Below are 14,532 nucleotides of genomic sequence, written 5' to 3' on the forward strand. Positions count from 1 at the left end.
ATTCTCTAAGCATGCCGGCAAAGAGATGGTAAGAAGATACTTCATGCAAAAACAAAAAGGAATTAATTCTCTGCTACCAGAGGGGTTAAAGATACTTTTTGATCTGAAATTCTTGAGAGGAGTTTCTGAGAAATGCCAGTCCTCCTTCCACGGACTGTTTTAACCCAGCAGGTTTCTTCTCAGTACAATCATTTCACTGCACTGGCGGCTTTCATCTTTCACTGTCAATCCATGACACACCCGTTTCTACTAGAATCAGTGATCTAGTTTATGAACCTTAGTATCCATCAGTTTAAGAGCAAAAGGACCTTAAATGATGCCTGAAACATACGCTTTACTAAGTAAGGAAGAGGCCACATTTCCATAGCATCCTAAAATGCTAACCCCTTATTTAGGCTTTCTTTCTTTTTTTTTTTTTTTTTTTAAATTGAGACGGAGTTTCGCTCTTGTTACCCAGGCTGGAGTGCAATGGCGTGATCTCGGCTCACCGCAACCTCCGCCTCCTGGGTTCAGGCAATTCTCCTGCCTCAGCCTCCCGAGTAGCTGGGACTACAGGCACGCGCCACCATGCCCAGCTAATTTTTTGTATTTTTAGTAGAGACGGGGTTTCACCATGTTGACCAGGATGGTCTCGATCTCTTGACCTTGTGATCCACCCGCCTCGGCCTCCCAAAGTGCTGAAATTATAGGCGTGAGCCACCACGCCCGGCTTTGAGGCTTTCTTACTGCGATGCTAGGAGCAGTGCTTAGTCTTGGGAAGATACGAGAACTTAAGTACATTTTAGTATTGTGAAATGTTAGTTCCGATCAATAGTCTCCTCTCTCTGCTGCATGTAATCCTTTCTGGTCATCTCACGGCCAGAAGTACTGTTTTAAAATCATATGTGGCATGCCAATCCTATGCCAGAACATTTCTCTTCAATATTATTTATTAGGGAAAGTGAAGGACAAAAAAACGTCGCAAGTATTCCTGGAAAAACAGGAAAAAGAAGAGGAAGACCCCCAAAACGGAAGAAACTGCAGGAGGAGATTCTGTCGAGGTAAGAAAATCTCGTTCGTTACGGCCGTCATGCCGGAAGGGACCTTCCTTCATTTGTTCATTTTTCTTGATTTTGCCTGTGCCATGGGAAGCACATTGTTACGGGGACCGGAAACAGAGTCCTCGTGAAATTACCACGGGTGCAGTATGGGAAAGGGAACCACACAGCCCTTCGTGTGTGGCACCTGGCAAGTCACCTGCCCGCTCTAAGCAGGTTCTCTTACTAGACCGTGGACGTGCACATGAGGATTATATTGAACAAGACCATTTTTTCATTCTTCAATTTTATGTTTAATTTTAGCAAAGAAGAGAGATACTTGGGGAACTTTCTTTTGTATGTCATTATGTTTTAGGAAATTTCACCATGTGAATCTTGCTATGGTAGTTTTCAAAATCTGACCTGTACTGTGTGAATACACTTTTTACATAAGGATCAGCTGTATCACTAAACCTATTGAAGTGGCGCTGTATTCTTAAAAATTCTGATAACTCAGGAAAAATGGCTTCCTCCCTTACTACTTAATCTAAATGCTTGAATTAGGCCAAATTTCACTGTGTTCCTTTTTAACCACTAAGAAGTATTCTAGGAAATTAGATTAAGAACATAGATGACTCAGAACCTGATTTTTTAGAACTCAGTCAGCATCCGCCTAACTTGCGGAAGTGCAGCTTCAGATACTGTTTCTTCCTTATCCGTGGCAAGTGCCCTGTAATTACTTCTGTTCTGTGTGTGCAACACCTGTTTCCGGGTTTGGTTAATTCCACACGTCCTTCGATACTCAGGAACCTGGGTGATACCTGTCTCATTTTCCCCGTAAGTATCAGGAATCACAGTAGCTTAGGGCTGGGATTGTAGAATCACTTTTTAACAAGATTCCATGGGTTTGTGCTACCCTCTGCTGGTGATTTGTTCCTTTAGCGCTGTGTGTGCAAGCCAGTATTTCAATATTTTTAAATTAAATTTAAAATTCAGTTTCTCGTTCAGACTAGCCACATTTCAAGTGCTCAGCGGCCACGTGGTTTGTGGCTACCGTATTATATGGACAGCGCTAATACAGAAAATGTTCGTTCTCACAGAAACTTGAATTGATCAGATACTGCTTAAGTACTTGAAAACCAGCAAAAAGTCCAGAGAGTTTCCCTTCTTTTTCAAGGATACTAGTGAAAATGACTCTAACTGGTCTTGCGTTACACACTTTGCATTTTGTGATTTAATCTCCCACGCCCCTGTGAGGTAGGCACTATTCATAGCTCCATTTTTGGGGAAAGTTAATTAACTTTTCTGAAGTCGTATTGTAAATGGCACAGCTTGAATAGAGTCGTTCCCACAGGGGAGCCCATGCTCTTATCCCTCTACCTTAGGCAAGGCTGAGTTGTAATAGGCATGCCTTCAGTCTGGCCTGAATCAGGGAGGACTCTGGAATCCCTACAGTTCTTTTTCCTTGCTTGTAACAATTAACAGTTGCATCTGTCTCCCTTGACTGGAGCAGTGATAAAAAACAAGAACAAACAAAAAAACAGTGCATCTGATTTCCCAAAAAAAGTTTTAAAAGTTACTGTTTTCTGGCCGGGCGCGGTGGCTCATGCTTCTTGTCCCAGCACTTTGAGAGGCCAATGCGGGAGGATCACAAGGTCAGGAGTTTGAGACCAGCCTGGCCAATATGGTGAAACCCTGTCTCTACTAAAAATACAAAAATTAGCCAAAAGTGGTGGCGCGTGCCTGTAATCCCAGCAACCCGGCGGGGCTGAAGCAGGAGAATTGTTTGAATCTGGGAGGCAGAGGTTGCAGTGAGCCGAGATTTGCACTCCAGCCTGGGCAAATCTCAAAAAAAAAAAAGAAAAAAGAAACAAACGTTACTGTTCTCTTATGCATTGATACTGTTGCCATAACATTGGGTAGCTTCCCCTCTAGACCAGCATGCCTGCATCCTAGTGCTCATTAATTCAGAGTTCAGCCTCCAAGCCTTGTCCCCTTAACACGCAGACGCTCTTTATGTTAAATGAACTGGGTGTGCCATCCTGGGTTAGCACAGCACCATTTTGGACCTGTCTTAGTTTTAATTGGTACCTCTTTTTCCTGTGTTTCAGTGAAAAGCAGGAAGAAAACTCCTTGGCATCTGAGCCACAGACAAGACATGGTAATGTTCTTTGCTGGCATTTAGAAAGAAGTAAACATGATTTGTTTATGGCAGGGTGTTGACTCTTAATCTTTTTCTAGAGTCACACGAAGTAAAGGTTCTTGCAGTAGCCTTATACCTGCACTTTGTACTGTTCTTCAGTTCTCTCCCTCACATCTTACCTTGTACCCAGCTCACCATCTGACTGAGGATTAAGATCAGAAGTGCCCCATTTACTAGGCACACTATAATAGACCCCGTAGCGCTGGAGTGAATAACCAGCTTCTCAGAGAGATGTCTTTCTAATGTCAGTGTTTCATGACGCAGTGGTTTCCTTGTGGTTTACTACACACTCGTTTCCCACCTAGATTTTAATTTTGTTATCCAAATAGCATATATAGGGGAGGCAGGTAGCAGTTTGCAGTATCACAGTGTAGTTGAGGCAAGATAGACTCCACAAAGACTCAAAATGCAAAATACGAAACTCTTCAGTCAGGAAATGTAATCGTCTCTAGACTGTGAACATCTACCTTGTTAAAGTGACAGTTGTTGCATTTGTATTGCCTTTAGGCATGTTTTTTAGTTGTTTCCCTTGACTTTAACAAGAAAACCAGAAGTATACATTTGTCAACTTTAAAATTAAAAAGATGCCAGGCGTGGTGGCTCACGCCTGCAATCCAAGCACTTTGGAGGCCAAGGCAGGTGGATCACCTGAGGTCGGGAGGGAGTTCAAGACCAGCCTGACCAACATGATGAAACCTCATCTTAAATAAATAAATAAATAAATTTTTTAAAATAATAATAATTAAATTAAATTAAAAAGAGGCCCTTGTGGGATGGCTCATGCCTGTAATCCCAGCACTTTGGGAGGTCAAGGTGGGTGGATCACTTGAGGTCAGGGGTTCGAGACCAGCCTGGCCAACATGGTGAAACCCCATCTCTACTAAAAATAGGAAAATTAGCTGGGTGTGGTGGCAGGCACCTGTAATTCCAGCTACTCAGGAGGCTGAGCTAGGAAAATCACTGAAATCCAGGAGGCAGAGACTGCAGTGAGTTGAGATGGCGCCACTGTACTCTAGTTGTAACTACAGAGCAGGACTCCATCTCTGGATGGATGGATGGATGGATGGATGGATGGATGGATGGATGGATGGATGTAGAGAGACAGACAGAATTTTTAAAAGGCCAGGCGCAGTGACTCACACCTGTGATCCCAGCACTTTGGGACAGACAGAATTAAAAAGGCCAGGCTCAGTGGCTCACACCTGTGATCCCAGCACTTTGGGACAGACAGACAGAATTAAAAAGGCCAGGCGCAGTGGCTCACACCTGTGATCCCAGCACTTTGGGAGGCTGAAGCGGGCAGATTCCTTGAGCTAGGAATTAAGAGACCAGCCTGGACCACATGGCAAAAGCCTGTCTCGACTAAAAATTCATAAGATTAGCTGGGTGTGCTAGTGCACACCTGTAGTCCCAGCTACTTGGGGATGCTAAGATGGGAAGCTGGCTTGAGCCCAGGAGGCAGAGGTTACAGTGAACTGAGATGGTACCACTGCACTCTAGCCTGGGCAATAGAGCAAGACCGTGTCTCAAAAAAGAAATTGTAATAGGTCTCTTTTTTGACTCTCTTGTGTTAATCATGACCCAGGGTAGAAACAAAATTGAGAATAAATAAGGAAAAGGCCCTCATAGGCTCTCCTGTAGTGAATCCATGCCTTTATTTTCTAGGGTCCCAAGGGCCGGGCCAGGGTACTTGGTGGCTCCTATGCCAAACGGAAGAAGAATGGAGACGGGTCACGGAGAGTTTCCGCGAGAGGACCTCCCTTCGGGAGCGGCAGCTCTACAAGCTCCTCAGTGAGGACTTCCTGCCTGAGATCTGCAGCATGATCGCCCAGAAGGTGCGTCAGACTCCGCGAGGCCTTCGCAGTACACCCCACTGTCCTGGAAACAGCGCAGGCTTCCATCCGCTCTGAATGCCGTGTTAGAATGGGACCCGTGCCACCCCCTGTCCTTCACTGTGGGTCCCGTCATGTTCTCCTTCCCCAGGAAGTCCTCAGTGTCTACCAATTCTGACAGCGGCTTTTCACAGGCTGGAACCCACTTTCCTTCTCCCAGACACTCCTCAGGAAACGTTCCGCGAGCCCCTGCGTAATGCTTTAAAACAGAAAGAACATCCGACGGGTTTGCCTTGGTCCTTGTGGCTCCATTGCCTGGTTGTGTCCTGAATCCTCAGCAGATTCACAGCAAGCTATAGTCTCGGAAACGATATGCCCCATATTGTCAGGATGTTCATGCTACTTGGTGACATCTTCAAACATCCTTCCCCATCTTCTTCCTTTTTTTCTTTTCAAGTCTTCCTCTGTCTCGTAGGCTGGAGTGCATTGGCATGATCTTGTTCACTTCAGCCTCTGCCTTTTGGGTTCAAGTGATTCTCCTGCCTCAGCCTCCCGAGTAGCTGGGATTATAGGCACCCACCACCACCACCACCATGCCTGCCTCATTTTTGTATTTTTAGTAAAGACAGGGTTTCACTGTTTGGGCCAGGCTGGTCTAGAACTCCTGACCTCAAGCGATAACACCCGCCTCAGCTTCCCAAAGTGGTAGGATTACAGGCGTGAGCCATGCAGGTATAAGCCACTGCATCTGGCATTTATTTATTTATTTTTGAAGACAAGCTCTTTTACTTTGTCACCCAGGCTGCCGTGCAGTGGTGCGATCACAGCTCACTGCAGCCTTGCCTTCCCAGGCTCAAGTGATCCTCTCCCACCTCAGCCTTCCGAGTAGCTGGTCCACAGGTTCGTGCCACCACACTCAACTAATTATTTTTTATTTTTTTGTAGAGACAAGGTCTTGCTATGCCGCCTAGGCTTGTCTCAAACTCCTCAATCCATCCTCCTCTCTCGGATTCCCAGAGTGCTGAGATTATAGACATGAGCCACTGTGCCCAGCTTTTATTGTTTTAAGACAGGGTCTTGCTGTGTCTCCCAAGCTGGAGTACGGTGGTACAATCATAGCTCACTGCAGCCTCAACCTCCCAGGTGATCCTCTCTAGTACCTGGGACCGCAGGCCCATGCCACTGTGCCTGGCTAATCTTACAATTTTATCTATAGATGGAATTTTCCTATGTTGCCCAGGCTGGTCTTGACCTCCTGGGCTGAAGCACTCCTCCTGCTCCACCTTCCAAGGTGCTGGGTTTACAGGTGTGAGCCACCGCACCTGGCCCCCTACTTCCTTACCCGTTTGAATACTACTCTCTCAAAAGTCTTACTCAGATGTCACTATGTCCGTTAACTGTCCTTATCTCCCCCAGCCTTTAGGACTTTTGTTCCTTTCCGTATTTCTTTATGATTATATCTTTGTGAGTTCAAACTTCAGCTCAGGGACCATGGCTTACTCATCTTTTAAATAGCCACAACACCTAATGTCATTCCTTTTCCTGTTTCAGTTTTTTTAGACAGAGTCTTACTCTGTCACCTAGGCTGGAGTGCAGTGATACAATCTCAGCTCACTTCAGCCTCCCAAGCAGCTGGGACTATAGGCATGCCCGGCTAATTTTTCTATCATTTTAGTAGAGATGGGGTTTTGCCGTGTTGGCCAGGCTGGTCTCGACTCCTGGCCTCAAGTGACCCGCCCCCCCAACCTTGGCCTCCCAAGCACTGTGGTTATAGGCGTCAGCCACCATATTGAGCCTGTCTTGCCTTTTCTGTGGTGGTTGGTTGATAATTATTCAGTTTGCTTATTTCATATCAATAATAATATTTCTGATTATTAGTACATGTTAATAGAGGACCAGAAATATATGACTACTTGCCAGCGAAATATGAAGAGAAAACATTTATAAATCATCACTGCAGTGCCTACGGGGAGGCAGACATGTGTTACTTAATTTGTTGTGGATCTGGTGACGTGTCTAACCCTTAAGCAGGTTGATGCTTTTGGGAAAGTCCCAGAAATTTACCTTTCTCTAATAACAGGAACTTACTCTAAGCAGTGCTTCGAGACTCCCCCCATTATGGATGATCCAGAAAACCTCCATTTTTCATCAATGAACTTAAATTCTTGTACAATAATTACATTCCGGTTTTGTGATCAGCAATTTACTCCAACAGTTTTTCTAGGAATTAAAATGTATCACCTAATTTTCTTAAAGCAACTCTAGTGTAAAGAGATAGTTTTATGACTTTGCGTAACCTTGCATATGGTTCTGTTGATATGTGCAGTCGTGGCACATTGTTATCTACAGTTACACTCAGTCACCTTCAGCCTTCTGTCATTTCTGCTTTCTTACTGCAGTGTTCAGCCTAACACTTTGGGGATAGAAGAATTAAGGGGCAAAACTTAGAGCATAAAACTGATGGTTTTGATTAAAAAATTCAAGCATTGATTCTTATCAAAAGAAGAAAAATTAAAAATTAAGGTAGCCCTTAAATGGAGTAATCTTTAAATATAATTTTCAAGAACAGTGAATTTGGAAACCAGAAAGAAATAATGGATTGGATATTTTCAAAGAAATAGACAGTACTTTTAAGTTCAAAAACGTCAGTGAAGTCCTATTAACCAGAAGAACAGTATAATAAGAAGAATCTAGGCCGGGCACGGTGGCTGACGCCTGTAATCCCAGCACTTTGGGAGGCCGAGGCAGGCAGATCACTTGAAGTCAGGAGTTTGAGACCATCCTGGCCAACACGGTGAAACGCCGTCTCTACTGAAAATACAAAAATTAGCCGGGCATGGTGGTGGCGTGCCTGTAATCCCAGCTACTCCGGAGGCTGAGGCAGGAGAATTGCTTGAGCCCGGAAGGTAGAAGTTGCAGTGAGCCGAGATCGCGCCATTACACTCCAGCCTGGGCAACAAAGCAAGACTGTTTCCAAAAAAAAGAAAAAAAGAATCTAAATTGGGAAGTAGAATATCTTAGCAGACTAATAATTAGGGAAGAAGTTTTTCACAGAGGGATCTCATCAAAAGCTCCAGAATCTGGCTGCACATAATGGTTCTTGCCTGTAATCCTAACGCTTTGGGAAAATGAGGCAGGAAGATTGCTGGAGGTCAGGAGTTCAGGACCAGCTTGGAGCTTGGACAACATCGTCACACCACGTCTCTATCTTTCTTTTATTTGAGACAGAGTTTGCGTCTTGTTGCCCAGGCTGGTGTGCAATGGCGCCATCTCGGCTCACTGCAGCCTCCACCTCCAGGGCTCAAGCGATTCCCCTGCCTCAGCCTCTCAAGTAGTTGGGATTAGTAGCAAGCACCTGCCACCATACCCTGCTAATTTTTTGTATTTTTAGTAGAGACAGCGTTTTCCTAGGTAGGCTAGACTAGTCTCAAACTCCTGACTTCAGGTGATCCACCCACCTCAGCCTCCCAAAGTTCTGGGATTACAGGTGTGAGCCACTGCATCCAGCCTCTTTTTTTTTTTTTTTTTTTTTGACGGAGTTTCGCTCTTGTTACCCAGGCTGGAGTACAATGGCGCGATCTTGGCTCACTGCAACCTCCGCCTCCTGGGAACAGGCAATTCTCCTGCCTCAGCTTCTTGAGTAGCTGGGACTACAGGCACGGGCCACCACGCCCAGCTAATTTTTTTTGTATTTTTAGTAGAGACAGGGTTTCACCATGTTGACCAGGATGGTCTCGATCTCTTGACCTCGTGATCCACCCACCTCGGCCTCCTGAAGTGCTGGGATTACAGGCTTGAGCCACTGCGCCCGGCCCAGTCTCTATTTTTATAAAAATAAAAAAGCCCTGGAATGAGTTGGATTTATTTACAGGTAAAGTTTTCTAAGCCTTTAAGGAAAAGATAACTTCCAAACATTTCCAAAATGAAAGAAATAATTGGAAGCTACTCTGTTCGTTCTGATACAGGTATCTTTGAACAGCGGTCCTGATCAAATCAAACATACTCTCCTCATTCCATGCTATATACAATAATGCCCCAGGTAACCACATTTTGGTCAATGACAAAACCCCATATACCACTGTGGTCCCATAAGATTATAATCGAGCTGAAAAATTCCTGTCATCATAGCCATTATGACGTGGTACAATTACATTTCTTGTTGTGAATGTAGTAATCTGGCGGGGTGCGGTGGTGCACACCTGTAATCCCAGCACTTTGTGAGGCCGAGGCATACGGATCACCTGAGGTTCAGAGCAAGACTAGCCTGGCTAATACACTAAAACCCCATCTCTACTAAAAAATACAAAAAAATTAGCCGGGCGTGGTGGCACACACCTGTAATCCCAGCTACTCAGAAGACTGATGCAGGAGAATCTCTTGAACCTGGGAGGCAGAGGTTGCAGTGAGCTGAGATCCCGCCATTGCACTCCAGCCTGGGCAACAGAGTGAAACTCTGTCTCAATCCATCAGTCAATCAATAAAGTGTACCAAAGTGCATTTTGTTTCTAAGGTCTAAAGTAGTGTACTGGAGTGTCCTAACCGTCACCTTCATGCCACTCATTCACTGACTCACCAGAGCAACTGCAAGCTCCCTTCATAAGTGCCCTCTCTCGGTGTGCCAGTTCTGAAATCTTTTTTACTGTATTTTTAGTGTACCTTTTCTGTTTACGTACGTTTAGGTACACAAGTACTTCACCACTGTGTGGCTAGGATTGTATGTAGTAGGCTGCATCACCTAGGAGCAATAGGCTCTATATCCTCTAGCCTGGGTGTGTGGCACGCTGTACCATCTAGAGTTGTGTGTAGTAGGCTACACCAGCTAGGAGCAATAGGGCACACTCCATAACCTAGGTGTGTAGCAGACGACAGCACTGAGGCCATATCCTCTGGGAGTCACAGGCTGTACCCCGTAGACTAGGTGTATAATAAGCTACATCATCTAGTCCTTGAATTCTGTATTGTTGACAGCATAACAATTACCTAAGAATGGTTTCTCAGAATGTATCCTCAGTGTTAAGTGACACACATCAGCCTGTCAGGTTGTTAATACTGACACGTGAAAGCCATCTTGTTACTGAAAGAGTAATGTTTGAGACTGTATTACTGGTAATGTTTTGGAAGTCTTGTCCAGTGTGACACAATAAAGAATAGTAAGATGCAGCATTTAGAAATGTTGTCCTGGGGCCGGGCGTGGTGGCTCATGCCTGTAATGCCAGCACTCTGGGAGGCCGAGGCGGACAGATCAACTGAGGTCAGGAGTTCAAGACCAGCTTGGCCAACATGGTGAAATTCCATCTCTACTAGAAATATAAAAATTAGCCAGGCATGGTGGTGGGCACCTGTATTTTCAGCCACTCAGGAGGCTGAGGCAGGAGAATCGCTTGAACCCAGGAGGCGGAGTTTGCAGTGAGATGCGGTAATGCAGCTGCACTCCAGCCTGGGCCACAGAGCGAGACTCCATCTCAAAAAAAAAGAAGAAAGAAAGTACAGAAACGGGGCAATGGAAGAGGGGTTAACATGCCATGTGGAAGAGTGTGGAGCTTTTTACTCACCTGAATTACGGCAGTGCCCGGCCCTGTCCTGTCCCTTAGATAAGTTGTTAGTTGTTTCTTCATGTCTTCCCATCAACTTTTTTTTTTTTTTTTTTTTTAAGAGACAGGGCCCACTCTGTTAACCAGGCTGGAGTGCAGTAGCATAATCATAGCTCGTTGTAACATTGGATTCCTAGGCTCAAATGATCCTCCTGCCTCAGCCTCCTGGGTGCTTGGAACTACAGGCACACGCTACCATACCCAGTTTTTTAAATTTGTTTTTAAAGTGGGGTCCACTTCAGTTTTCTTATTAGTAAAATGAAATGCTATCACTTGACAGAAGTTTTTGTGGGAATTAACCCATGTCAATGTACAGAGCCTAGTATTTGGCTATCAAAAGACACCACTCGTTCTCCTGTTATTTATGTTAATGGATAATTGATAGAAATCTTGGTAGAAACCTAAAGCCACATTTTTTAGCAAAATAAAGGCAGTAAGAGCGTCAGAAGATTTGCTACATCTTTATGAAGGAAGGTATTACACGATGGTCCTCTAAACCTGGAAGTAATAATGAGAAGGTAAGTCCTCCTGTGATGACTGTATACCAGTTCAAAGCTTTTTTTAATAAAAGGGATGTAGATACTGGTGGAGTTTGTTACTCATGTTACACACTATACAGCTTTATAAACATTCATTTCTCAACCAGTAAATTGACTAAGGGTATAGATGATTTACAAAGAACGGTATGGAAAAGTGCATCCCACACAGAGGGAAACACTCACCCTCTGTGTCACGAATAGCGTTTTTCTCATTGGTGACTTTTCCCTTATTTGGCAGGTTTGAAGTGAAACTGACATTGGCGGTTTGGGTTCTGTCTTGGTAAACTGGCATCATCTCTTTGGAAGACAGTTCCCTCACCGTTCCTTTACTGTGTTCAAAGTTGAGGACATCTTGTAAGAGTCTTGAGGCTTAGAAAACAGTTGCTATCCCAGTGCTTTGGGGGTCCAGGGTGGTCCGATTGCTTGAGGCCAGTAGTTCGAGTCTGCAGAAAGTCATGCTTGTGCCACTGCACTTCATCCTTGGTGACAGAACAAGAACCTATCCGAAAAAAGAAAGAGGTTACAGACATACTTCAGGAAACTGCTGGGGTCGGTTTTTTGGGACAAGTACCTAAAGGAGGTCACAACGGCATTTGATAGTTGGGTTTGTATTTGCATTGGGCGCTAGTCATTCTATCTTTGAAACAGAAAAACTCTCTAAAGTTGCTGACTCATTAAACATACCCCCGTGGCTTTGTGGTATGTTCAAGTGGTATAAACCACCCCTTTTGAGTGGTGCCAGGACCGACCCTGGACAATGCAGCTTTTTTATACACAACCCACGGACGTTATCTTAAGGGAAGGTCTGTGCTTGCCACCTTTAAATGTGGATTACAATTGGTGATGCCATGGGGCTTGTTCCTCACGAATTCCAGAACTGACATGTGCTAATAAGCCTTGGCCTTCAAAGTAGTTACCTAGATACAAACAGTTCTCCATGCTCTTGCTTTGAAATGTCCTGCAGGGACTGCCTTCCGGCCTGGTGCACTTCCTCCGCCCGCTCACATTCTGCTCACTGAGCCCTTTCCCCACCCCTGCTCACTCCCTGGCTTCTGCTCCTGGGCAGCTGCTCTCACTTATCACTGCTGCCACTGCGCTGCCTTTGCCTCGTGGCCCATCTCCAGCTGCTCCTGATGCCCCTCCCAGAGCCGCCCCTTCAGCTGACGGTGATAAAGCATGGCTTTCTCTTTGTGATTTGGGAAGATAATTTTTTTTAACTGTTAAGGGAGTTTCTTGCCAGTGATGTTATGAAAGACACCTGGTTGCCTCCAAGTTTTTTATTTTTTCAAGAGAATAAACTGGCTTATGTCCCTACACAGCTGAGCAGAGGTTTTCCTGATTGTCGTAAGGAAGCCTTTTGCCCTGACCTCACTGGCCAGTTTTTTGCTGGCGGCAGCAGCAGCGGCAGTAGCTGAGAGCGCCCTAATCTATCTTTTCCTTTCTCTTCTTCACTTCTAACTATAGGGAAAGCGTCCACAGCGCACAAAGGCAGAGTTGCATCCTAGGTGCACGTCTGACCACCTGTCCATGAAACCCATCAAGCAAGAGGTGAGTGTGAGAGTAGTGAGGAGGAGCTCTCTGATGAAAGAGACAGATTCTTTGCATGTACTTCCATTCCTGCCTGTTTCTTTTCCTTTATGTTTTTCCCTAAACCCCAGACGCTTATTGAGCATTCTTGTGCTTAAGATCCATTTCTAGAAAGAGAAAGAATTATAAAAGGAGACATGAGGCCACACTTTTTGGTTCTTCACAATCTCCTGGACTGGTAGGCATGGCCGCATTCAATCTACTAGAGATGCGAATACATTCTGCAGTAGGTATATGTACACTAGCAGTTCACAGATGCAAAGGTAGGAGGATTTAGAGCTGCCAATGGGAAGAGAATTTGAACTGGCTGGGCACGGTGGCTCAAGCCTGTAATCCCAGCACTTTGGGAGGCCAAGGCGGATGGATCACGAGGTCAAGAGATCGAGATTATCCTGGTCAACATGGTGAAACCCCATATCTACTAAAAATACAAAAAATTAGCTGGGCATGGTGGTGCGTGCCTGTAATCCCAGCTACTTGCGAGGTTGAGGCAGGACGGGAGTCAGAGGTTTCAGTGAACTGAGATTGCGCCACTGTACTCCAGCCTGGGCAACAGAGCGAGACTCCATCTCCCCGAAAAAAAGGAAAACGTGAGAGTTTGTGGCTTGTCTGTTGTTTTGCTTCTAACTGGAGATGTAGCATGGACCCAAAAAGTGTCCAGGAAGGAGCGCGGATCTGTGTGACCCTAGTGAGATGAAATATTTAGCTGTGAAGGCCTTGCTGTGGAGTGTAGGTAGTCACATTTCTTCTAAGACAAAGCAAAAGAGGACATTCGTCTTTTCAGAGGGCAGGGAAGTGTTTAGGTCACATGAGAGAAAGGGCATCACATGGGAGTTTGAGATAGAATGTCAGGTGAAGAAAGCATGTTTGGTGCAACCACTAATTAGTAATGAAAGAGTTTTCCAAGCAGCGTTCCAGAGCCGACTGGGCATTTTCATTTGTAATATAGCTTAAGAGAAGTTCAGTGCCCAGCTCGGGAGCCTGAAGCAGGAGATTTACTTGAGCCCAGGAGTTTGAGACCAGCCTGCGCAACGTAGCAAGACCCCCACCTCTGAAAAAAAAAGTGACTTTATCACATCACACTGTAGGACGGGACAACGCTGTTAGTTGTATTTACAAGAATTTGAAAATTGGCAAGGCGAGAGTCCAGTGAGCCATAAGAAACCTAGACTGCTGGTATTCATGTTTGAATGTGGAATCAAAAAGGAGAGTGAAAGACAGGAATAAGGAGAGGCAAAGGGCGAATTCAGAAAGCCACCCTCATCTCGATTCCTGTTCCCTACAGGTTCTGGGAAGCGCACAGCGATTCCCGCCCACGCACCATCTAAACCGCTTCCACCTGCTCTCTTCCTTTTAACCAGAAAGGGCTGTTCTCCATTACCTATTGATCCCACTGGGTTCTCTCAAGTTCAAACTCAGTGCTGGCCGGCCTTCCTATTCCATCTGCTTGTAACCTTTGATCTCCTCTGAGCACTCTTTCATCGAATAGTTAAACAGTGCAGTGATCATAGAGAGTCTGGAGTTAAGGGACAGTGGTTGTACTCTGAACCAGTCTTTGGATTGTTGCATTTCCTGGCTCTTAACGTTCCCTCCTTCCCTTGAGCTCTTAAATGTCATGGCTCTTAAATTGAGGTGACAACAGGTTGGTCTGTTACAGAGATCTTGTCAATAACTCAGCATTCTACCTTGAGCCCTGAAAAGGGAAGGTGAATTTGTAAATTTGTATTTACTTCAGTCTGTTTTGATTTCACCTTTGTCTCTTTT

At 45.1% G+C, this 14,532-nt stretch overlaps 1 protein-coding gene across 8 annotated transcripts in view; it reads left to right on the forward strand.

Moving 5' to 3' along the window:
* CECR2 (CECR2 histone acetyl-lysine reader) overlaps positions 1–14,532 on the forward strand; it is a 190,351-nt gene that overhangs the window by 125,301 nt on the left and 50,518 nt on the right. For 5 of the 8 annotated variants that reach the window (XM_035282811.3, XM_035282914.3, XM_035282954.3 and 2 more), the window contains exons 5-8: positions 936–1,040; positions 3,128–3,177; positions 4,885–5,054; positions 12,646–12,729. In XM_035282811.3, the coding sequence (XP_035138702.3) occupies positions 936–1,040; positions 3,128–3,177; positions 4,885–5,054; positions 12,646–12,729 (409 nt within the window). The remainder of the gene's footprint in view (positions 1–935; positions 1,041–3,127; positions 3,178–4,884; positions 5,055–12,645; positions 12,730–14,532) is intronic. The other 3 variants (XM_035282860.3, XM_078342733.1, XM_078342736.1) reach the window with 1 other exon arrangement.

Source organism: Callithrix jacchus, chromosome 1 (assembly GCF_049354715.1).
Source record: "Callithrix jacchus isolate 240 chromosome 1, calJac240_pri, whole genome shotgun sequence".
In the NCBI taxonomy this organism is placed as follows: Eukaryota; Metazoa; Chordata; class Mammalia; order Primates; family Cebidae; genus Callithrix; species Callithrix jacchus.